Consider the following 26,314-nt stretch of genomic DNA (forward strand, 5'->3'; position numbering starts at 1 on the left):
CATACATATATATATACATACATATATATACATACATATACATATATATATATACATATATACATACATATATACATACATATACATTTCTAACAAAACTGTCCGATGAACGGGAACGTGAAACTCTGAGTAAGGGTTTTTTTGTTATATTTCTGCTGCTTTTAAATAAAGCATATTACTCTACCTCTGGTATTTGAGTACTCTTTTTTCCACCTTGTTGCACATTTCATGTGCTTACTCCGGTACATATATATACATACATATACATATATGTATACATATATATATACATATATACATATATATACACATATATATATATATATACACATATATATTCATATATACATATATATTTTACTATATTCTTTGTTATATTTAAAATTAATTGAAAAAAACACAAATAAATACAGTACATACAGGGTTAATACCATCTGAGTACCAGCGATGTTAGTTCATATCTCTCAAAAATAATATGCCCTGTAGCTCTTTGATTTTGATGTGTGACAATCAGTGGAATGACACAGACCTTACTTCAAAAACAAGGGTTGCTAACAAGAAAGGCATCCAGCCAAAGAAAATTGCATCAGTAGGTTTCATCTAACTCATGCTACTATATAAAAGTGGATGTAAAAATGATGGTGATGGATGATTATATAATTATCAGTGTGTTGATACCAGTGTGATATTCAAGTAATTTTCTATCTATTTCCATTCACTTTTTCTAAAGATAAATCTAATAAGCTCTAGTTTAATTCTCTTTTAATTAAATACTACTACTACTACTACTACTACTGATGAGACTGATATGTATGAAGAGCCTGTCAGTCTGTGTTGATCAGTCATCTGCACTTTATGCACAGGTCTCATCACCACTCATATCACTTTTGAGGTCCCCCTCCCCTTCAACCTCCCTTCTAAAATATGGGTAGTCATGTAGCTACTTTGCAACAAGAAACTTGTTCTGCTTCAGTCCTTTTCTCCCATGCTTTCTCCCTCACTCCTCCTTATTTTCCAAGCATAAAGTTCCCTCTCGCACACACACTCGGGGTTCATAATCTTCTTACATATTGCATGGCAACCTCGCTAGTGCACGTGGAATAAAGACAAAAGCACCCAATACACACTGTAAAGTGGTTGGCACTAGGAAAGATATCCAGCCGTAGAAACTATGCTAAACAGACACTGGAGCATAATACAATCTTGGCCTAATGTCCAATCTATGCCTGCTTGAAACATGGACATTAAATGATGATGAAGACTGGCAGTTACCAAAGCATATGTCTTCCTTTTTTATATCAACAATGTTTTCCAAGGGAAAGATCACAAACATGGGCTGATACAGTCAGGGACCAGTATCATAGCAAGTATTTCTGTCAGAATACAAATGAGTGAAACAGATACCACAAGGCATCTTGTTTGACCACCCTGGGTCCATACTTTTTCTTAAATCAACTTGATTACATAGAAAACTGATTAGTTTCAACTAATGTAAATCAATTACATTTTTCTTCTTTGTTGTGTGAGTGCTAATTTTTTTGATAAAATTTTGACACTTAAATTGGCTTTAAGATTGAATGAAATTCATCATCATGTCTATTGTCCACGCTGGCATGGATTGGATGGTTTGACCAGGGCTGGTAAATTGAGGGGCTGCGCCAGACTCCAGTCGGATTTGGCATGGTTTCTACAGCTGGATGCCCTTCCTAATGCCGTCTTTATTTTATTTCTATTACACCTGTCCCTCAAATTCACATCTGCATTTTATAAATACAGATATATGAATATACATATGTTTATGCTAAAGTTTCTTTTCACACAGTAGTTTGAAGCAATCATTTGTGACAACATTTTTAATTCCATATTTATTCATACGTAAAGATCATCCTGTTGTACCACCACTTTGCGCCTCTCATTGAACTCACAAAGGCATTCAAACTTGTGAGTAGAGCCTGTACAAAATCTTTGCGAAGACAGAATGCCAAGAATGGGTGTTCAGTCATTCCACACAGACATGAAGGGCATCATTCAGTTTGATGGCTCTTCCTTGAAATCCTTCAGTATTCACAGTGTAGTGAAACAGGGCTGTGTACTTGCTCCCACCTTCTTTGACATTTTCTTTGTTGTCATGCTAAAGCATATTTTCTGAACATCAACTGATGGTGTTTACTTTCATAGAAAATCAAACAGGAAACTGCTCAGTTTGTCCTGACTGAAAGCAAAACCCAGAGTATGTGAAGTACTCACCAGTGGCATACAGTTTGTAGATGATGCAGCAACTGCAAAGCATCATGAACATTCTCACAAGAGACTGTCTAGCCTTTAGCTTGACCTTCAATCTGAAGACAAAAAGCTGGGTCAAGATGTTGAACACTTCTCTACCATTACCATTAACAACTGCAAGCTGGAGGTAATCCACAAGTTCACATACTATGGTTTCACCATAGTATGGACAAACTCTCACTCTCTCTCAAGGGTCTGAGATCAACAAACATTTTGGAAAAGTAGCCTGAATGCTGACTAAGCCGACAATGAGAATCTGGGAGAACAGTAAACTAATGGTTGCAGTCAATAGAGCCAGCATCCTCAGCACAGTGTTGAACACTAGTGAGACTTAAAGGCTCTTACTCCATACAAGAGCATTTTCTTCATACAATCTGAATGTCTTCCACAAAGTCTGAAACACATCCTGGGTATTAAATGGACAGACAGCAACGAGGTTCTGGCTTGTATGCACATACCCAGTCCCCTCGATCTACTGCAACAATGATACCTCTGCTAGTTGGCCCTTGTACACTGCATGGTAAATGAGAGGATCCAAAAAATTTGCTGTATGAGAAGAACAGGACACACCATCTTTGTTTCAAGGATGTCTGCAAGAAAGATATGAAATCTCTTCACATGAACACTGAAAGGCAGTTGTTCTTGATGGAGTCTGAAACTAAACAAGGGTTTAAAAGGATGAGTGGAGAAGCTGAGGTTTGTTGATGAAGAAAAGCAAAAAATCAAAGGAAAAACAGCACCAAAACAAAAGTAGCAGACAGTGCCTTCCTGTGTCGTCACCGTACTTAAAAACTGTCTCTCATATATAGATCACTACAGTCACAGAAGACATTGCTCTGTTAACAAAACTGAAGCAAGACTTTCCAGGCACAAATTCATGATTTTGCAAATCTGACAGCTGCCTCCAATTCTACACACTCAGGTATATAATGTGCATTACGAATTATGGGCAATAAAATCCTGGAAAAATAACTCTAATGTATAATATGCACTGACTTTCCTTTAAAATTACAATATATTGAAAAAGGAGCTTAGATTTATTATAATTGCTATACAAAATAGCATTGAAAAAGTTCACACATCCTAAACAAAACAAAAGGCAAATTTGAAAGTGACCTTTGAAATTTACTTGTGAAGGCTGTAAAAGTACACCCAAAGTCAAAGAAAATTATTTTGATTTTGATAATAACAATGAGCAAAAATAAGTTTATACTTAATTTTAACATTCAGTTAGTATAGTAATGCCCACATGGTTATGTTGACATAAGAAAACAAAGTATTGTATAAGTGTGGATTTTTTAAAACTTAAACACTTTTTTTTTTATTATGAACTGGATTTTTGTTACAAAATTAAGCATTCAGGATCTGGTAGAATTTGTTTTTAATAAAAAAAAAATTCTTCAGAATCATAATAACTTGAAACACAGCATTTTAAATTTTCAGAAAACATAAAAGACATTTTTAAAACCATTCCTTCGAATGCTACATATGTCATTTTGTAGGACATAGATTGGGTTGACACAGAAAATTGTATCTAATTTGTAGTATGAATTTCAGTTTAGATGAAAACAAAACACAACGTTTCATTGCTACTAATGCCAATTTTACTTTCTGACTATTTCATACTAAGAATTGCGAGTAAAATGTTGCTGTATTTTGTCACACATTGAGGTTGTTTCCCATTTTACTAATATGTTGAAATGGTTCAGAAATAAATGCAAAATTGAAATAGATACAAGTGAAACAATGAAATACACTTAGTATCTGTTTATTTGCTGCTACATATATATATATATATATATAGCTTGCATATATATGTTATGACAAGAACATATATTTGCTAAAACTTTCATCTGTGATTCAATAACTTGCTGTGAGAAGTAACACAAAAGCATCCTATACATGACCATCCAGTCATTATAGCATTTATACATATATATGTGTGTGAGTGTGTGTGTTGGCACCTGTGCCAGTGGAGCGCTAACAGCACCATCCAAGCGGGACCACTGCCAGAGCAGCGGTTTCGCTCCCATGCCGGTGGCACATAAAAAGCACCATTTGAGTGCAATCGTTTCCAGCTTCGCCTTAGTGGCACTTGTGCCGGTGGCATGTGAACAAAACATTGGACTGACTCCTGTGCAGGTGGCACGTAGAAAACATCATTTGAGCGTGGCCATTGCCAGTACTGCCGGTGGCACGTAAAAAGCACCCACTACACTCTCAGAGTGGTTGGTGTTAGGAAGGGCATCCAGCTGTAGAAACTGCCAGATCAGATTGGAGTCTGGTGTAGCCATCCGGTTCGCCAGTCCCCAGTCAAATCGTCCAACCCATGCTAGCATGGAAAACGGACATTAAATGATGATGATGATGATGATGATGATATTGCATATATATTAAACAATATATTGACTGGTTATGGCTGGAACACAATGGTGTTATTTCCTTTTATAGTGGATATTGAAACAAAATCAATTTTAATAAGTCTATGCTCTTATAATAGTGTATATAGACAAACTAAGATACACAGTAGCATATAAACAATGTAAGTGCATATCATCATTTCAATTTTACACATTACATCTGAATCTTTTTAATGTGTTAGTAAAATAGGAAACAACCTTGACCAATACAATTTCCAATATGGGCATGCTAAAGACAATAACGAACATGACATATATCATCACTATCATAGCAAAAAAATGTGACATTATAATTGTGATTTACACTCTTTGTAACACTTTGATCAGCTTGGATAACATCTCCAGTTATGTCATCCCAAATACTGCTGTGTAAATGGGACAAGCAGACATTTACTTCTCATGTTTAATGTGCATCCCTAATTTTTGAGTTTAAAAATTGGGGAGAAAAAGAGGGTGTTGTACATGAATAAGTATAGTAATGGCTGTGTGGTAAGAAATTCGCTTCCCAGCCACATGGTTTCAGGTTCAGTCCCACTGCATGCCCTTTGGGCACTCCAACCTCATAAAACCCTCACCAGCAATGACTACCCAAACAGACCCACGGGTTGGAGGGGTGTCACTTGAGTGGTGCAATGGTGTCATCCACCAGGGATAAGGAATCACCAACAAATGGTGGATTCAGTGACAAGCTGTTACAGTGCAGGACGCCATACTACCACCACCTTTGGTATGTAGTCCTAAGTAGTGATATCTCAAGTCATGAGCACACTGGGCAGTTGTTCGGAGAGGGGCCTCAAGGGTCTAGGAGCCCAATTCTGATATATGTATGCTTTGGCTAGTTGTCAATAAATAATAAATACCATAGGACCCAATGCATTGATTTACTTAGGGGGCTATATTGCTGCTAAGATGGCTCTGGTCTTAACTATATTCAAGATGAGCGATCACTATTTGAAATCACGATGCTTAGTTAGCATTTCAAGTTTCAGCTTTGTCATTCACAAGCAGGAAATGGAGAGACAGTACTGTAGTCATGTTTGATTCATATAATTTCTGTGCTGTGAGGCTACTGTATAGGGTAAGACACCACTTTCGGTCACATATGACCATGAAATTGCACCAAGAAAGTTACCCTTCTAGGTACAAGTCTGGGCAAGGTTGTTTATGGAAGACCAGCAGTCGCCCATGTATACCAGCCTCTCCTCTCCATGTCACCGATGTTATCCAAGGGAAAGGCAGAGGCCAATACAGTTTGGTACCAGTGATGTTGCAACTCATTTCTACAGCTGAGTGAACAGAAGCAATGTGAAAAAAAAGCCCAGTTCAGGAATCAAACTCACTACCTCATGATTGCAAGCCAGATGCTGTTACCACAGTCATGCACCTTCACAAAAGTGCATGCTATTGAATAAGACTACATTTAATATGACCATAGTGGAGGATATTTCCAGAAGCTCAGTTCATAGATGTAATGCAAGGTTGGTGAAAAATATCTAGGTTGTGAGTAGATAATCCAAAGGAGTATACCTGGTAAGAAATGGTTGAGAAGAGGCAATTAATACAGCCTCAGAGGTATTTAGGAAACATAATTGAACCATTTTACACTCTAAATGAGGATAAGGGAGAGTGAGAGATGTATCAAAACACACACACTCAAATGAAGTGAGCTGACAAATTTCATATCCAAGAGAACAGATATAGTTAATAGCTACTCCTGAGCTGACATCAAGTCATATTATCACATTTTAAGAGCTCAAAAATAAGAGAGGTACTGGTGCATGATATGAGAAAGTAGATGTTGGATAGAAATGATTCAATGTTGACCATTTGACCACCACTACATGGAGAAGGAAACCAAAAAATATAAGAAAAATAGTTTTTCAAGATTGCCTCTTTGATATTAAAAGTGAGTGTAATACACTTGTGGTTGGTAGAGGATTATTCTTTGGGGATATGACATGTTCTCATGTTTTCATAAGTTGAAGAGAGATACCCATAAGAGAGGAAAGTTAGAGTTTGATAAGGACAGAAACCAAAATAGAGGCTCATTGAGGGTGATGACAGTAACACTGCCATGACAAGTCATCTTGCTAGGATGAGCCAAGACCACATGGATGGAAAGTAATCTTCTTAACCATACAATCACACTTGTGTGGTTAAGAAGCTTGCTTCTATTCTATGTGTCTTGTTGTAGGAGAACTGCTGGTATTGGAAGTTGTTGGGCTTTTGGTGTATGTGAGATAAGGAAGAACATACCTACATGGACAGTTTTTGTTCATGGCTTAGCTTAATCAAATGGATTTTAGTTACAAATATGTAGTCAGTGTAGAATTAGTAAAGCTCTGACAAATAACCTGACCATAGAGATCAAAACATAGATAGTGTGTGGTGAATTGACCTTGAGTAAGTTGTGCTTCGATTAGGTAGTAATCGGATAATTTTATGAGGGAACATACTGTAATGTTGAGTTTGGAATTGAGAAAGGAAATGAATAAGTGATATGGCAAACTGATGTAGCTAATTCATCATGATGAAAATAGATTTTTCAATGCCAGAGAGTGTACTGGTGTTGCTGCGATGCAAAATAGCATCCACTGCACTCTGGAAAGTGGTCAGTGTTAGGAAGGGTATATAGCTGTAGAAACCAAGTCAAAGCAGGTTATGGAACCTGATGTGGCTCTTGGCCTTGCCAGCTCCTGTCGAACCATCCAACCCATGCCAGCATGGAAAATGGATGTTAAATGATAATGATGAGGTAGATGGTAGATTTTATAATATCCTGCACAAATGAGGAAAGTAATATTTAGTCATTTAACTCTCTAGATTAAAAAAAAAAAAATACACAGATGTAATTAGCAATAGCATCTGTAAAATAAAATCCTTAAACTGTTTGGGTGGCTTGTAGGGTGATTACAGTGAAATGTATAAACTTTAAAAAGGTGTGAAGAACTGTCTCTCAAGCGAATGTTGGAGAGTCCAAGCAGTTGCTTGACTTACTAGATATAGCAACCAAGTCTCCTTCATATTATACTCTCCTGTTTTAGAAAAAAGGGAGAGACACATAAGATAATATAGTCAGAGATATCCCTAAAAAAGCAGGATGGTCACAACTGGAATGCTTTTGAGCAAAGGTATGCCCAATCAAGGATGATTTGGAGCTAAACAACAATAACAAAGTATTTCTCCTTAGATGCAAAAAGAAGCATTATGCCGATGCTGCTTAGTAGAGAGAGATAGACATTAGAATATAAAAGATGCGCAGAAGGTGGAAAGAAATGAGTCAGGTATGGTTTGTTGAATGTGTAATGCTAACTTGCATGAAAAGCAGAACAGAAGAAGTGAACTGAGGGAGTGGTTGAGTTTGGAAGGCATTAACCAAAATGAGCAGGAAGACGACTGGCATAATATGGATATGTGATGTGTATGCAGAAGTAACTACTGATTGAAAAAGCATCAGCTGAAGGTGCAAGCAGTAAAGAATAACCAAGGATAGATCGTTGCCAGTGCCCCTGGACTGGCTCTTGTGCGGGTGGCACATGAGATGCACCATTTTGAGCGTGGTCGTTGCCAGTACCGCCTGACTGGCTCCCGTAGGATTTTTGAGCGAGATCGTTGCCAGTGCCCCTGGACTGGCTTGTGCGGGTGGCACATAAAAGACACCATTCCGAGCGTGGCCGTTTTCGTGCGGGTGACACGTAAAAGCACCCACTACACTCTCTGAGTGGTTGGCGTTAGGAAGGGCATCCAGCTGTAGAAATTCTGCCAAATTAGATTGGAGCCTGGTGTTGCCATCCGGTTTCACTAGTCCTCTGTCAAATCGTCCAACCCATGCTAGCATGGAAAGCGGACGTTAAACGATGATGATGATATATATATCATCATTGTTGTCGTTTAACGTCTGCTTTCCATGCTGGCATAGGTTGGACGGTTTGACTGAGGACTGGCAAGCTGGGAGGCTACACCAGGCTCCAATCTGATTTGGCAAAATTTCTACACCTGGGTGCTCTTCCTAATGCCAACCACTCCGAGAGTGTAGTGGGTGCTTTTTACGTGCCACCAGGACCAGTCAGGCAGCACTGGCATTGACCACGCTCAAATGGTGCTTTTACATGCCACCGGCATGGGTGCCAGTCAGGCAGCATATATATATGTGTGTGTGTTAGGACATGGCTATGTGGTTAAGAATTCTACCTCACAACTACATGGTTTCAGGTTCAGTCCCACTATGTGACACTTTGAACAAATGTCTTTTACTATAGTTACAGGCCGACCAATGCCTGACATAAATTGTAAAGAAGCCTGTTTATATATATATATATATATTATACACACATATAAATCGCCATCATTATTTAATGTCCACTTCCATATTGGCATAGGTTCTATATATAAATATTGAGATATATGTACAAATATATACACATACACATATCATCATCACCATGTTTTACCATTCAGAGATGTGTCGTTGGGAAATTCACTTTGCAACCACATGGTATTGGACTCAGTCCCACCACATGGTACTTTGGGCAATTGTCTTCTATTGATCAAAGCCTTGTGAGTGAATTTGGAAGACAAACTAAAAGTAGCTTCATGTTGCATATATATGTGAGGTGGAGGGGGTGTCTCTTGTCTTGACAATGTGTGCTAATTGTAAACAAACCTCACCAGCATACAAGTGTAAAATGATGGCAACAATGAGTTTCCATGCTCGCACGGGGCAGACAAAACTTGTTGAGTTAGATTTTTCTACAGCTAGATGCTCTTCCCATCAGCAATCCGAATAAGATATTTCCCCCTTGTCCTTTAATTCACAAAAAAGTTCAAAGGCCATACATGCTTTTGTAGAGAGTTGTCAGCAAATGACACTATGTACGACAATGAGTTTTGTTTACAATTTGGACAGACAAGCCAAGAGGAAAAGACACACACAAACACATTCACACACACACAACAGGCTTTTTAGAGTTTCCATCTATCAAGCTTCACTCACAAGGCATTGAGTAACCCACAGCTATACTTGAAGACACTAGCCAACAGTGTCCATGCGGAGGGAATAAACACTAAAACATGTGGTCTCAAAGTAAAATTCTTAACCACATAGCCATGGCATCACTTATTTTATATATAATACACACACACACAAGTGAGTGCATGAGTGTTTTATCTCAACATTGAGGAATCAGCTGAAAGGTCTTGTCTTGCAAGTTACTTGGTGACATTGCTGGTGCTGGTGTCATGTAAAAAAGCACCCCGTACACTCTGTAAAGAGGTTGGCATTACAAAGGGCATCCAGCCGTAGAAACCATGCCAAAGCAGACAGTAGAACTTGGCACAGTCTTCTAGCTCACCAGCTCCAGTCAAACAGTCCAACACATGTCATCAAGGAAAACAGATGTTACATGGTGATGATGATGATGTCTTTGTATTGAGACTGCTTGAACAGCATTGACATTTCTATGCATAGCTCAGTGGTTTGACATGCAAGACTAGCAGAGGAATAAAATGTTTCACTTGGAAACAAGTTGGCATCAGGAAGAGCATTCAGCTATAGAATCTGACCTCAAGAAATCTCTCAAACCCATTCCAGCACAGAAAAGAGAACATAAAGACAATGATGATTGGGGAGGGGGACAATTATTTCACTGGTTCCAGAAACAAAGATTAAATGAACGCCAAGAAGATTTCAGCCTTGAACCAGCAGGCTCGAAGCTAGATAAAGCTTATGATTCTATCTCATGTTCATATTAAGCAAGTAGTGTTTAATATTTAATACTTAAAAATAATTGGTGCTATTAATGTGGGGGGGGGGGTCGGTGTTTGCAAAATTTATGAATATATAACACAATGCTGATTAATATCTAATAATTAATACTGAGAAAGGTTAAACTTAATTCTGCATTAGACTATCTCATGGATTTGTGATTGTTTCACTTTATTTCTCAGTTTGGTTCTGGTATTTATAACTTCCTTCTCTAAAGGAACATTTTGTTTCTTTTATATAGTTTGTCATAGGTACAAAATATTTTGTTCTGTCCACCCCTACACCTAAATGAAATTCTGCCAGGATTGAGTTTTGTCATCTCTACTAGTAATACACTAAAGTTCACTAATCCAGCGAAATCACAGTTAAAAAAGAAGCTAACCAAATCTTCCACAAAGCTAATATATCAAATCAATGGATATCTATTCAATGTAGTTCAAATCTGATACAAACCGCAACATTCAGGGCCTATAAAAGTTATTCAACCATACGAAGTACTAGATGTTTAAAAAAAAATGAAAAGACAGAATTTATCTGCAATTTATGTCCCATTTTAAACCGTGTAAATAATGAAAGAAAACCACGGATCAGGACGATTTAAAAAGAACACTTTCAACTATCAATGCCTTTTCTAATCTTTTTTTTTACATTATTTTTTTCTTTTCTTAACGGAACAGTGTCGTCAGAAATTTATGGCTTTCATCTTATTTATTATGGCCATGTAGTTGCCTTTCCAAAATTAGATACCTCGAGATTGCAGCCGACAATGTTTACTAATAAAATATGGGGAAATGGTCCCATTTAATGTTCTAAGTTTCCGTTAAGAAATTATATTTTTGCAACAAAATGTGGATTGGCAGATGTTGAAAAAAAAACAAAACAAGAGGTCAAACTAATTTGATAGGTCAGAAGATATCAGAACGTAAACAACCAAATCAAAGCCATTGCATGTTTGAGACTAAGCCATTTGACAAACTAATAAGCGTAACTGACATATCTTAATACTCAATGACCCATATAAGCAATCAAGTTTACTATTATATCATTTGGCCTTCTCTTATGACATTTTGCGATTACTGAACGTAGAATTTTCGATTATAATTTCAATTCAACATATTCCAAACGTTCTAAGGGCGAAATCGAAACCTCATCCGTAAAATTCAAAGGATAACCGTAGAAACTATTTTATGTCTTTGAGACCAATTTCCTCCATTTGTTTTTAAACTGCAAAGGGTTAATAAACAAGGGCGATAAACATTTTTAATGGATGGAGTCACGTCCCTTCTTAACTATTACTAACGCCCAGCCAGCAAGCCAAGCCTGCCTGCTGACATCATAGAAACTTAGTCAGCCCAAACCTGATGACATTACAAGATACAATCATAAGGAAAATCTATACTGCAGCAATTACTTCATTTACGTTAACAATACACAAATATTGAAAACTGGTTACTCATTAGAAGCGACTGGACAAGAGACACTGGGTGGAGTCCAGTGACAAGAGCCGAAGTTAAATTACAGAAATCCAGGAAATAGATTATCAAAGTATCGTGTTACTAATTAAATTGTTAATGACCCTTGCCATAATCAAGTTGTTACGAAGCATTCTTCAGAGAAATTCGACATAATAATAATAAAAGTAATTTTCAGAATCAATACAGATATCTTACAGCAAACATATATCTAAATACGAAGTTGGACTTAATATAACACGTTTTATACACAAAACGTGCGTCTCAAAGCTAGTGACACCTGTCCAATGGACTCACCTATTGGCCAACAAAGGTAGCAGGTCGGGACTTGAAGAAGAAATTATTATAGCACCACGTGCATTTTGTTTATAGTAATAATTATTTTTATCTAAGGATAAGGTTATAGTTCTGAGAATGACGTAAACAGAGTCGGTAATATTTTACTGGTATATAATTTTCACTTCAAAAGGGCGAAAAACAAAATTAACCGACAAGATTTGGAGCGAAAACAGCAAATTTGGGATATAATCAAGCATCCAGTTCGGTGATATCCACTGGCCTATAATAATAATAATAATAATACAGGCACAAGGCAATACATTTTGAGAAGAGTGCGGGTATGATAATAATAATAATAATAATAATACAATCTTGTTTGAAAAGTAAACGGCTTTGTAACAAAACAATTAAAAGTTGTTGCCAAATGAAATAAAACAGTTATGTATTAATATTTCAATTTTCGATATTATGATTCCCAGCAAACAAATGGCCGATGCATGTACAGAAACAGATTAAAAAAAAAACAAAGAATTTAATTACATTGTCAAAACTGATTAGTTTATTAAGCGCTATGTAGGACTGACTGTTTTTGTTTTTGTCCGGACTTGTAAGTAATAAGTTAAAAGACCTCAGTCTATCTGTTGAGACAATTCTATTAATCAGCGTGGTCTAAGTCAGCAACTCACGTTCTATTTCTCGAAATGAGTAAGTAAAAAATAAAAAAATAAAAACTTATCCTGACATTTCGAGGTTTTCTAAAAAGGTTATCTGGATTGTAGACCCTGTTACAAAATCTGATGCTGTAGATAGGGTAAACTCTACCCGATTCACATACCCTCCACTATCAATGCTTTTTTTCTAATTTTTTATTACTTTTTTTTATTAACAAGACAGTATCGCTAGAAACTTATGGTTTCTGTCTAACATGAGCAAAATAATTCGTTTACTTATTTATTATTTTTTAATGGCCATGTAGAGTCACTGTCGTTTGCACCTTTCCAAAAATAGATGGATCGAGACTGCAGCCGGCAGTGTTTACTAATGAATGTCATTTAATAATAGTAATGAGGATGACGATGATGATGATGATAAAATGTCACTGGTAAGTTGGTGATGATAGTGACCATTGTTGGCGGCGAGGTATATTATGAGGTTAATGATCGGATCAAGAAGATATGATATTGTGGCATATTTATGTTATTAAACTGAAGCAAACCTCGGAAAGTCATGATTCAACAGTTGAACCGAACTATATACACAAACGTGAGAAGTTATCATGGAAGACATGAATTATTATCTCGGGTTTAGGACAGACACTTGTTATAAATAAATAAATAAGTAAATAACAACAATGATGATTTCTAACAAAGACAGAAAATAATAGAACTTCTTTTGACAAGACAGAAGGCCATAGTGCAGAGAGGTAGTCAGTAGATGTATCATTTTATATGACTGGTACTTATTTTGTTGCCCTCTGGCGAATGAAATAATAGAAACTATCAACAAAATTAAAGTTATGTACATAGAGGAGAAGAAAAACACACACCACCTCACATTGGAGAGAGTGGGGAAAAGTTTTGACTAATAGTTAATTTACAATTTTGTTTTTAAAAATGGTTATTTTGTAGACTTCCTTTTCAATTGACACCTAAAAGGGGGAATTAATCGAATTAACGAAAAGCACCGAAATTCAATGGGAAATAGACAAATGTTATCTTGTATATTTGCGTGAATGTATCAGGACACACGAGGAATGCAGTTTTGGTAGGAAATGTGTAGAAAACTGTACAACATATACAAAGTAGCCATCATAAGTGATCACAACATGGCCAATATTACAATCTCGTAGACAACACAAGACATACATGAGTGCAACATATACAATCGTACGAAGCATTTACAGACATACATACACACATTATATATATGTGTGTGTATATATAAACGTATATCTGATTGTAAATCTTAAATCTACCATAGCATACACATGCGTGAGTGTGTGTATGTCAGTGTAGTGTGTAATGTATATTTTAAAAATGAAATAAAAATAGACTTGGTGTGTGTGTGTATGTGAGTGGAGGGAAAAAGAAATGAGAGGTATGATAACGAGAATGGGAGGATGGGTGGGCAGAAAACCCATATAGATATATAGATATAGATATATACACACATACAAACAAACAAAAATATAATTCATGTGATTGTTGTAACTCACCTTTTGCAGGGAAGCAGTGAACAGGTTTTGCCACTTGGATACGTTGGCTTCGCAGGTGTAATCATAGGTCAATCTCTCGTTAGCTGCACTGGACGTGGAAAACATCACTGTTTGTTGCGATTATTTGGTGGAGGGGTGGACGAGAGAGCAGAGAAGAAAAAAAAACAAATATCACGTTTTGAAAGGTGAGGGGAGTGGGGGGAGAGAGATGACTGGTAGTTCAATGCTTATTATGATGATGATGATGATTACTATTACTACTACTATTATTATGATTGTTATTAATTTTCCTTTCTTTTTTCTCCCTCCTCCAACTCCAAAACTAAAATATCCTTATTTTTGTCTCTCTTTTTCCTTCGTTTTTGCTGTTGCTCGCTGGTGTTGTTGTCGTCCGTCCGTCCAGTTACTGAATATTTTTTTTTTTGTTTTTTTGTTTTCCCCCCAAAGGCTACTATCGCCTTTAGTTGACGGCTGCAGCAGCAGTAGTAGTAGTGGTGCTATCACTACTACTGCTACTACTACAACTACTACTACTACTGCTCCTGCTGGCTTCACAGATGCAATGATGGTGTAATGCAGCAGTAGTATTGCTGGATATTATTACTATGACACGGACCAGACCAGACGTGGTGGTAGTAGTGCCAATGCAAGTAGTAGTGGTGGTAGTAGGTGTAACAACGGTGGTAGTCGCAGTAGTAGTGGTGTTAGTAATAGTAATATTGCAAGACGTAGTGATGATGATGGTGGTGGTGGTGGTGGTCTTTTACAATAGTTTTTTTTTCCCTATCCCACAACCACTACTACAACTCCTTACGACGTAGTAGCAAAAAATAGGGGTGCGGTTAGAGTAGACGTTACCACCAGAGTAGTAACAAAATAGTGGTGGTAGCAGTAAACACTGGAGGTATTCTAAACGGACCTTAACGACTGGTGCATGCTTCTTCGTCTCACCTCTTCCTACTTCTATTACTACTGCTACCCCCTCTACAACCTATACTAATACTTCACCTCCTTTTTGTACCCCCCTCCCCTTTTGTTGCTTTAATTTAATCTTTTTTTATTGTAGTTTTCTTGCTTTTCTCGTTATCACCGTTTGTCTTTTTTTTGTTTTGTTTTGTTTTTGTTATGTATTTTTCTAATCTCACCTCACACGTTCCTACTGTGTCGCTTCGTCTCAACAGCTTCACGACACACGAACTTGTGATCTTCCTCCGTCTGTCCAGCAACAAATACAATTGACTTTCTTTTTATCATCCCCTGAAAGACCTAGAATTTTCACTTTTAATTGTTGTTCTTCACGTTGCTGTTGTTGACGATATGATGACAGTTGTTTGCAGGATTCCAGTGGAGATTTTGATTCCGATTGAATTTGTTTTTCTTCTAATTGAGGTGTCATGTACACTACTAGAGCCATCATCATCTCCAATAACACAACACATAAATAGATCGATGCAAACAAATAATATAGATGCTTACAACTATTTATTATTATTATGCTTTTCTAATTCCGTAAATATTAGTTCAATGTCATTTAACTAGAGTTTTACTTTAAACCCTTTACTAATTAATATCATCAGAGAAAAGTATACTTTACTAATGACATAAATACATAGTTTGCATGCATATATTTACACACATATCTAGTCTAGATAGCATTTATAATGTTAAGTTATGCCGATATAACAAATATTACTTGCATATATATATTTCTTTTTTTTCGTTTATGTTATTTTGTAATAATGAGACTAACAACTAAACAAACTAGTAGATTGCTACAACATAGGAGACTGATGTTTTTAACAGTCACAATAAAATAAATAATGTGAAAGAAACTAGTAGAGAGGTGGAGTAAACGACTGGAAAGAGGACAGCAATATGATTCTGAGAAACACAAGTAAAGACATACATAGAACCAAGTTATGTGCATTTATAATCTGTACATGCATATACATACTTTCAATGTGTATTGTACAGCAGACAACTCTTCTGTTGTGTTGAGGTCTTTGAGGACTGATGATACATGCATGCATGTAGGTTTTGAAAATAGATCAGGCATTAAAAAGAAAAACTAGTTTGTTGACGTTTTGTTTCCCCCGTCAAGGGAAAAGAAGAAGAAAAAGACTAGATTGGAAGTGTGTGCCCTTATTGTCTCATTGCAATACATAAAGTAAATGGTAACAGATTAGTGTGGAAGGGCGAGGCGGGGAATAAATGGTGGGTGCAGTGGTGATAGTAACAGTAGAAGAAAATATCGAGGGAGGGAGGTAGAGTAGGAGTAGAGTTAATAAGAGAGAGATAAAGAAGGAGAGGGGGAGTAGTGAGGGCAAGTACAGTGCGAGGCCTCTTCGCCGTCGCCAACGTCGATGGAGAGAAAATACTGTTTTACGCCTCGCTTAGTCCCAAGTATTCCTCGTCAGTTTTGTTACTTGTATACTTATCCAATGGCAATTAACGGTTAGGTTCCTTATTTAGAATTGTCTGTTTTGTTACTTTCTTCTTATTTTTTTTCTTTTTATTATTTTTACTTTGTCTCCATTGTGGTGGTGGTGTTTATTTACTCTCTCTTCTTTAGACTGAACAAAATAAATGGCCAGGATGTTTACAGCAGGGGAGAAGAAGGGAAGAAAAAAAAAAGATTCGTATACTTCTTTGAGCACCAACGATTCTCACTTCGTACAACGTGCGTGTGGAGTGGAGGTGTGTATTATATTATGTATGTGTGCGCGCGCGCGCGTGAACCCTTTGTGTCATTCTATCAGTGTTAGTTCCTTTCTCGTCGCTCACTTGTGCCCCTCTTTATCTATTATTAGCGGCGATAGTCATAGAGGTGCTAACCCTTCTCGTCTACTGCCACCGTCGTCTTCCTAACACTACACGAGAAGAAACGTCTCGGAACATTGGACGCATGCGTAGTTGCCGCATGGTTCTTGTATAAAAGTTTAGTCGTTCTTCTTGGCCACTTGCCAAGTAGTAGAGAGGGGGAAAATAATAATAATAATAATAATAAAAAGCAGGTCCATTAACGGGGTGGGCGAAGTCACACATATTTACACAGACAAACCGCCATCTATGTTCACAACTGAAGAACCTCTACGCGGTCGTTTAATCTGCTAGAAATAGCAGTTGAATCTTTCTGCTGTCTTAAAAAAAAAAGGAAGGACACACTGAATAATGTAATCCTAGATATAAAAAAAGATACATAATGGTCATGGCTGGAGTACGTTTGATCATGAATCTGCTCGATCGGAACTAAACAATCAAGAGCGTCTTCGCGGTCGATTGACCTGTCAAAAATAGCTACCAAATCTCCTTCTTGTCACTCATGACAGTCTTATATAAAGTCGGGACACATTAGATATTGTAAACCTACATGATAAAAAGCTGTCGTGCTGGTCGTAAATGGAATGTTTTTGATCATCGATCTGCTCTGTTAAGGTTAACCTGGGGTTTAAAATAGACAATTAAGAAGTCTATACGGTCATTCAACCTGCTACAAATAACAGTCAAATTCTTTCAAATCTCATTCTACCATTATAGAAGAGGAAGGATATATTAGATATTGTGTAGACCAAGAAATAAAAGCGATGGAATGGTCACGGCTGGAATGCCTTTGACCAAAGATCTGCTCGATCGGAACTGACCTGGATGTAAACAACTAAATCACACAGTACAGAAGTGTGAAAGACTGAATTCGTTTGTCGACTGACTTCTCGAAGAGTCGTTCGTAGCTTGTTGATTTAATGAATGTTTATAGTATTGGAATTGAAAATTAAACCTCTGCATACCGATGAAGTTACTGGCTCAGGTCCTATGAGTAAGAATATAGGGGCTGAAAAAGAGAGATTATCTTAAATAAGGACATTTTAAAATCGTTGTTTTAACAACAAATTCTGATTGAGTAAACTTATATCTGAAACATTCCGGCCGTGACCATTCCGACTGTGTTGTCCGATGTGTTCGTTTTTGATTATAGTGTGTGATTTCAGAGAGATGCGATTGCTATTTGTAGCAGGTCAGCGATCTCGTACATGCTCCTGTATTTGTGGGTGAAAATTACAAATTATCTTCTGCTAATTACGAATTACAATAAGCATAAACAAAAGTGACATAATGAAAATGCATTTTAAAAAGTAGAAATAAAAACAAAACAAAAATAAATATCTGGTTTATTTCTTTGCTTCAGGTGTAAAAATAATTTTCCTCTTGGAGTTATCGTTTGAAATTGTTGCAATGGGTGATATGATTAAATTATGGTAAAATTGTAAACGAAATGAAATGTTTATGTCGAGGGACACCATTAGAGAAGGGAGATAATTCTGAAGACATTTGAAAACGGCTCTATCCTGTAAGATTACCTCTGTATGTGTAATGTGGGCACGCCCGTAAATACAATTGCATTTTCTTTGTGACCTATTGAAGCATATCGCATACATAAAATATGTTTTGCTAAACCATGCACATTTATGTGTATTTAGCTTGCAGTGATGCATTCTTTTATTTCTGCATTGAATATTTTGCAGATGGCGTTTATTTGCTTCATCAATCATTTCTGTGTAAAAGCTATGCAATAGCAAAATTATTTATGCAATAATAAAAACAGAAATAGATGTCTGCCGTCGTTTCCAAATTATTAAGCAATAAATTTATTTTGAGATATTTACTGGAATAAGTGAAGCTAAAGAAAAGAAAGAAATGGAGTGGAGGGGAAATTTTACCAGTTCATAGTAAGCAAATCTCTCAACGCTCCAGCTTATAACTGATTTGAAATGGGAAGATTTACTTAAAAATATATAATTATATATTTTTGGTTTCAATTTTCATGTCTTAAAATTAATATCTGCAGAGAGAAGGAAATAATTTTCAGAGTATTAAGTATGTATGGCAAAGAAAATATATATTTACAATTTGTTGAAAAGATTCTAAAGAAACAAAAAGAATTAACAAAAATATCAAAGAAACAAATATTGGTATCTTAACGACTCACACTAAAGAGTCATTTTATTTATTTACTTTTTATTGCTTGAAAGAAAAAATAATTTTCTATAATTAATACAATCTACACTTGCGATTCTTACAATGATGGAAATTTTCCCTGGAGCAGGGGTGGATATTTCATGATTCGGGGAGAAATTTCAGGATACCAAGGAAATTGGTTTTAGGCTGAAAGCATGATGAGAATGATAGAGTAGAAACAAAATGGTTGAGAAACAGAACAGTTGGGAGATATTGGACAAGAAACTCATTCGTTGTGTTTAATTCTACTTTTGACTTTCTGGTACACTTAATTCTATAAACCTCTGTTCCACTAACAGAAATTAGATATCAAATTATCAACCTCTCATAGACTAGTGTCCTATCCATGTGCAATTTGTCTCTTATCCACTTAATACCATGCAAACAGAGCAGAGAACTAGCCCATTATAACTGGGCAGCTTTTTATATTGCATTCTTATTAGAGTTAGGTGGTAAAAGAGATTTTAATAATCACTGCCTCTTTTGAAAATTTACTCAGATGACATTACATTTCCATCCTACCACTATTATCTAAATTAGTAGTTCTCAGTGGGGGTCCATATAAGATTTTGTTAACATTTATGTGCAATAAATTGCTTATTCTCTACAATAAGCAAAATATTAAAAATTTTTTATACAATTCCTGGCTAGTCTCACCCAATAATAACAATAGCAACAACAACAATAATCATAATAATTTTGAATGTTGGCACAGGGCCAGCACTTTGGGGGAGTGGTAAATTGATTACATTGACCTCAGTGCTCAACTGGTACTTATTTTATCAACCCCAATAGGATGAAAGGCAAAGTTGATCTCAGCAGCATTTGAACTCAGAACATAAAGACAGTTGAATACTGCAAAGCATTTTGCCTGGTGTGCTAACAATTCTGCCAGCTTGCTGCCTTATAATAACAACAACAACAATAAAAATAATAGTGATAATAATAATGATGCAGTACCAGGCAGTGGCTCTCATGGCTTCTGATCTTAATTGATTGGAAGTGTTATCATGTACATTGTTTAGTCTTGGTATAAAAAGATGGGCTACAGCAAATATTCTGCTTAATACCACAGATTTGCTTGTCAGTTGTTTGACCGTAACCAGTTGAGCATGTCCCTTGGTGGCTGACGATATGTGCATCTCTGATCATGAGCAGAAGTAGTGGGGGAGCATCACTGCCATGTGTTTAGAAGAATTCTTTGGGGTTTGAATAATTCACCTTTGTAAACATGGGTGTTTTGCTCAACATCCTGAAACAAACCTTATTCAGGGACCTTTAGAGCAGGATGGACTACTCGACCTGAAGAAAATTCTAACTGGGCTCCACCTGCAAGGTCATGCACTGTTTATCTTGATATGAGATCACCATGTCGCGCACATATGGTTGTGATGCATTTGCCTGGTGTACCCTTATCAGATGGGTAGTCGTGATGGGTATAATGGGCTTCGTATATTTTACCCCAGTGTCACTTTGATGGCATGCACTGCTCTCTCACTCAATAATAATAATAATTATAATAATAATAGTGGACTCTGGTATATGGTACTGAAGGACTAAATGTTAAACTGGGGCATTACTAGCAAAAAAACACCTGTAGCTGTTTCACAATTAATAAAACCAAATCAACTTAAGTTTCTATGGAATTTACAGTCCCCTCCCAATAGTAAGCATAGATCATCTGTGAGCTATTAACTTGCAAAAGGTTAATTATCAAAGTACTGATCTTTAAGAGCATCCAATTATGGATGTCACTGTTATGATGTTACAATCTCAATAAAAGATAAATGAAAATAATTAGCTTATTGTATACAGTGATCAGATGCATTGCAATCCATTGGGAAATAGTAAAAAAGGAGACAGAATGTAATAATGAGTCAAATAAAGAAAGATGGCAGTGATAGGCAAAGGTGCATGCATAGACCATGTTTGTATGATAAAACACAAGAAGTCAGAATGGATGCATAAGTGACCAGATACAAAATGCATTCTGCAAATTTTTAGACTTTTTCAAGAGAGACATTTATTAATTTCAAAGAAGTACAAAACTCCTGTAGTGACGCCTAATACCAATCACCATTTTGGAGAGTTCGTCCACGCATGTGCAGGAACATGTCTTCTGGAAGGTATGCAGGAAGTCCCTCATGCACATACGTGGTCATCCTATATCCAAGCATTCCCGCCTTTTCTCTACCTCTTAGCGCTGCACATTCGAGGACACCACACGTCACTAAGAGCCGCTCCGTCAACTCTACCTTGAGTCAACACAGTCTACCACGGAGACAGTGAAGAATGACTTAACCATCCAGCAACTATACCGACGCCGTTTTCACACTAACCATAAAGGGCGACCTGGAAAAGCCGTTACCCCGAGATGTAAGGCTGAGCAACCGTAATAAATATATGTTATGCTGTTATTCAATTCATTCAGCGTTTTTGTTTCTTTATTAAAGAAAATTGATTGTACGGGATAGGGTTACCCAAGGATGGTCGCCCTATCACCTACACTCTAATCTCATTCAAAGTAGGATGTTCTGACTTCAAAGTACTTGCTGTAGTGCTGCAGCCATTTTGTGAAGACCTCATGGAAGTCCCCCCAAAGTGAAGGTGTCTAAGACCCTTGTCACAGCCTCTTTCATCTTCAAAACAACTATTCCTGAGATTCTCCTTCAACTTGGGAAACAATAAAAAATCATAGGGAGCAATATCTGGACTGTAAGGAGGGTGAAGGATAGTTTTAATGCTCATCTCTGTCAAGCAGTTGGTTACCAGGATGCCTGTCATTGAGCACCCTAAAAAGAAACTTTGCACACATTTAGTACATGTTCAGATCTTTATGACTAATTCTGTGTACAGTTGCCACACCAACTCCAAACTGTGTGCTTATTGTTTTTATAGACACACAACAGTCTTCATCCAGAAAATTACAAATTCTCTCAACCAGTTCCAGTGTCCTGACATCCCTCTCCCTCCCACATCTCTCACCATCTTCTACCTATTTTCTGCTGCCCTTGAACTTCTTGTGCCTGCGAAAAAGTTAACCCATAAGCAGTCTGAAGCGTTTCATAAGCTTCTATGGTGTTTTTGCCCAGTTTAGTACAAGCTTTCAAATTGTCTTCATGTCCTGATTGCATTCTCCAAATTAGTCTGCTCTGCATTCAAAGTGACATTACAGCCATCTCCTTCAATCTGGAATGATAAAAATTTGGCAGGTCAGCTTATTAGATGTATAGAAATGATATATTAAAATTGCAATAATCTAGGACAGTTATAACTGTCGCTCATAAAGAGTCTGAAAACTTCTGGAATGCACTGCATAATTCACGAGCAATGTTCCTTCTAATCTGTCACTCTCAAAAAGTCTGAAAACTTCTGGAATGCACTGCATAATTCACAAGCACAATATTCCTTCTAATTTTTTGGCATTGAGTGTGTGCAGAAATTTGCATTGTGGGCAAATTTTGTCTTTATTTGTAAAATATGTGTGTATCCATGTTCAAATTTCTTCAATAAAAAAAATCCATCCTAACATCTTATGTGCACGTTTTTCCCCATTTCTTGTAAAATGTGTACACACACACACACACACACAAGTATAAAGCTTAGAGTGAATGCTGGTGATTCGTTTATTAGTTTCCATCAATAGATTTTGGTATGCGCTATCTTCTGAGGTGTAAGTTATAGTGATGTCAATACTTTGTCAATTTAGGTGAACCTAGGTTGGACTCGAATATAGAATGTAAAGGGAGATAACCAAATACACCAGTTAATAATGTAACAGGTAAAAAAAAAATTACAACGAAAATTATCAAGGGATAAATATCGGCTTGAAACCTTATAAGTAGAATAGATGTTAGCTTACTTGATATAGAAAGAAAAAACAAACAAAAGAACAAGAAAAAACAAGAAATTTAAATAAAAATGAAATCACACTTTCAGTGACGAAAACAATAATTTAAATTACTAATTCTAAAATTGATAAAAATGCAAGTGATACAGTTTTGACATTTTCGTTGATTAGAATTAATTAAAAATCTGTTATATGCAATTGAGGCAGTATTAAATTAGAATAGTCATTTGTGTATCATACTTAATGCATATACATCGTTGATAGGCCAGTTGTTGCAGTGTTCATTCTGTAATATCATCTGTTATGGACAAGCTGTATTAAAATACAACAAATATGTAAAAACCAAGGTGCCATATAAAAAGCACAGGTGTAAATGCTACATAAAAATTACTGGTGCTGGTGCCATGTAAAAAGCACCCAGTCCACTCTGTAAAGTGGTTGGCATTAGGGAGGACATCGAGCTGTAGAAACCGAGTCAAAACAGATTATGGAATCTGGTGTGGCCCCTGGCCTTGCCAGTTCCTGTTAAGCCATCTAACCAGCATGGAAAATGGACATTAAATGATGATGAAATAACAGAGGGAAATGGACATTTCCAGTATGGAAAATGGACATTAAATGTTGACGAAATAAAAGAGGGAAACAAAAATCACCCCAGTAGCACCCAGATGTGTTTTGACCTTTTGCGAATTTTTTACCATGATGTGTACTCTCAGTCAGCCATATGCTCGGACAAGAATTTGTCGACACCAACAGAGGAAGCGGTGAATACACTGGATTTTTATTCAACCAAGGCAGCTATTTGCAACAACTGTGAATGTTTCATTTTCTATTTCCTATATTGGAAGTGAAGAATTCTTGTCCAAGCACCTGGCTCACTGCAAGTACACATCATTGGAAGGACCCAAAGGGGTTAAAAGGAATCTGGCATCCTTATTGGCAGCTGCAGGGATGATTTTCATTTCTTCTTCTGATCTTTACTGTATTTTTAATGTTGCATGTCCACATTACTCCATTTGGAGCATAGGGTTGCGTTCTCTGACATACATATAATATTCCTTGTGCAGGACGCTGGTCTGTTGACTGACCATTTTTACCAGCTGAAAGAAGTGTTTTGCTCAAGAATAATGCATTGTCCAGTCCAAGAATCAAAACCACAGTCTTAAGATTGTGGGTCCAACACTCTAACCACTAAGCCAAGCTTCCAAATGTCCATAGGAGGTGTTATCTCAGTACAAATAATGTACATTAAATTTGATACTGAGATGGAATCTAGTGGTGAGTGGGTTTGATCTTTAGCAGTATAGTGACAACTCTGTCATGTTTTAGTATTATTAGACTTCAGCAAAGCGACAATGCCTACTGATTAATGTGTTAAGCTCACAACCATAAGATTGTGGGTTCAGTTTCTGAACCAGGCAACATATTGCATTCTTGAGCAAGGCACTATATTTTATGTTGTTCCAGTCTCCTCGGTTGTAAATTAGTATCAGACTAGTTTTGTTGCAGCTCTCTTATCCTCAAGCTGTCACATTCTTAATGTTCTGCTTGCTCATGTGCAGGAGAGCCAACAGGGTGATTTTGCAAACATCCATACTCAAGTGTTTTCAATTAAAACATCTGATTCCATCTTAAAAACCTTGCGTGCACACATTTTCATTTTCTTTTCTAGTTGTAAAATGTGTATGCACACATAAGCATCCTGCTTAGAGGGAATACCTAGGCATCTAAAACAATTAGAGAAAGTGCAGTACAAGTATCAGATTAGATTTCCTTGTGAGTATTAGCTAAACTTTTCTAAATTACTAGCCTTCATCAGTAAAGCATAATCTAACCCAAATTGTGAGATCTTAGATAGATGGGCACAGGTGTGGCTGTGTGGTAAGAAGCTTGCTTCCCAACCACATGGTTCTGGATCTTGTCCCACTGTGTGGCACCTTGGGCAAGTGTCTTCTGCTATAGCCACGGGCCAACCAAAGCCTTGTGAGTGGATTTGGTAGACAGAAACTGAAAAGAAGCCCATAGTACAGAGTACAAATATACACACACTCACACACACACACACACACACACACACACACATACATACACACACACACACATATATATATATGTGTGTGTGTGTGTGTCTTTTTGTCTGTGTTTGTGTCCCTGCCACCATTGATTGACAACTGATGTTGGTGTGTTTTCGTCCCCGTAACTTAGCGGTTTGGCAAAAGAGACCAATAGAATAAATATCAAGCTTACAAAGAATAAATCCTGGGGGCGATTTCTTCAGCTAAAATTAAAAAAAGGGTGGTGCTCCAGCATGACTGAAACAAGTAAAAGAGTAGATGATTGACGTGTAGGGTTTTGTGAATGAATACTGAGTTGCATAACAACTTAGAGAAACGACAGGAAAAAATTACCCAGGGGCACCTGCTGTGAGAAAACTTAATAATTCATAACATAGATGGTGTGGTAATACTTAGTGTAATAAACCAAGAAATTTTAATCAATTATAATTAGTAATGATGTCTAAATGATGAATTCTTACCAAGCTGTAACTAGAAATTAAAGAGGAGTGGTTTGCATTGAGCTCAACAGGAAGTTACTATCTCTACATTATCTATGCCAATGAGGGAGCCATTGAGCAGCTTCACAAGTAACAGTCAAACCACACCATGCTAGGGATAGTAGCCAAATCTCTCCTCAAATCACATAATACCATCTTAGATTAGAAGATGCAATAAATAATGCAGTCCTGCAGGCATCATGCTTGAATATTTGAGGTGGTCACAGGTGGAATGCTTTTGAATATAGATCTGCTTGATTAAAGCTAACCTCTGGCTAAATAAAAACAACTGTGTCATTTTTCTAAATTATCCAATTAAAATGTTAACGCCAGTTTTAGTATGTCAATTGCATGCTGTGGTGTGAGCTATGTTTATGGCTGCAGTCAGATGACAGTTTTGTTTACATAGTAACCAGCAATAAACAGCAATACTTATGTATTAAATTATGTGAGGAGGAAGGGAA

General features: G+C 36.8%; 1 protein-coding gene and 1 long non-coding RNA gene across 3 annotated transcripts in view; one reads left to right on the forward strand and one right to left on the reverse strand.

Moving 5' to 3' along the window:
* Positions 1–16,668, reverse strand: part of LOC106875192 (son of sevenless homolog 2) — a 113,703-nt gene extending 97,035 nt beyond the window's left edge. The window contains exons 1-2 of one of the 2 annotated variants that reach the window (XM_014923231.2): positions 16,388–16,668; positions 14,434–14,540 (exon numbers count right to left, since the gene is read on the reverse strand). In XM_014923231.2, the coding sequence (XP_014778717.1) occupies positions 14,434–14,540; positions 16,388–16,463 (183 nt within the window). In that variant the 5' untranslated portion in view covers positions 16,464–16,668. Of the gene's footprint in view, positions 1–14,433; positions 16,357–16,387 lie in introns of those variants that run through there. The other variant, XM_052966921.1, reaches the window with a different exon arrangement.
* A 127-nt stretch (positions 16,669–16,795) lies between these two features.
* Positions 16,796–21,872, forward strand: LOC128247556 (uncharacterized). Its single transcript, XR_008263871.1, has 2 exons — positions 16,796–16,887; positions 21,648–21,872. It is a non-coding gene; the product is annotated as an uncharacterized LOC128247556 (long non-coding RNA).
* Positions 21,873–26,314: the final 4,442 nt, after the last annotated feature.

The sequence above is a fragment of the Octopus bimaculoides genome, chromosome 4 (genome assembly GCF_001194135.2).
Source record: "Octopus bimaculoides isolate UCB-OBI-ISO-001 chromosome 4, ASM119413v2, whole genome shotgun sequence".
Classification (NCBI taxonomy): Eukaryota; Metazoa; Mollusca; class Cephalopoda; order Octopoda; family Octopodidae; genus Octopus; species Octopus bimaculoides.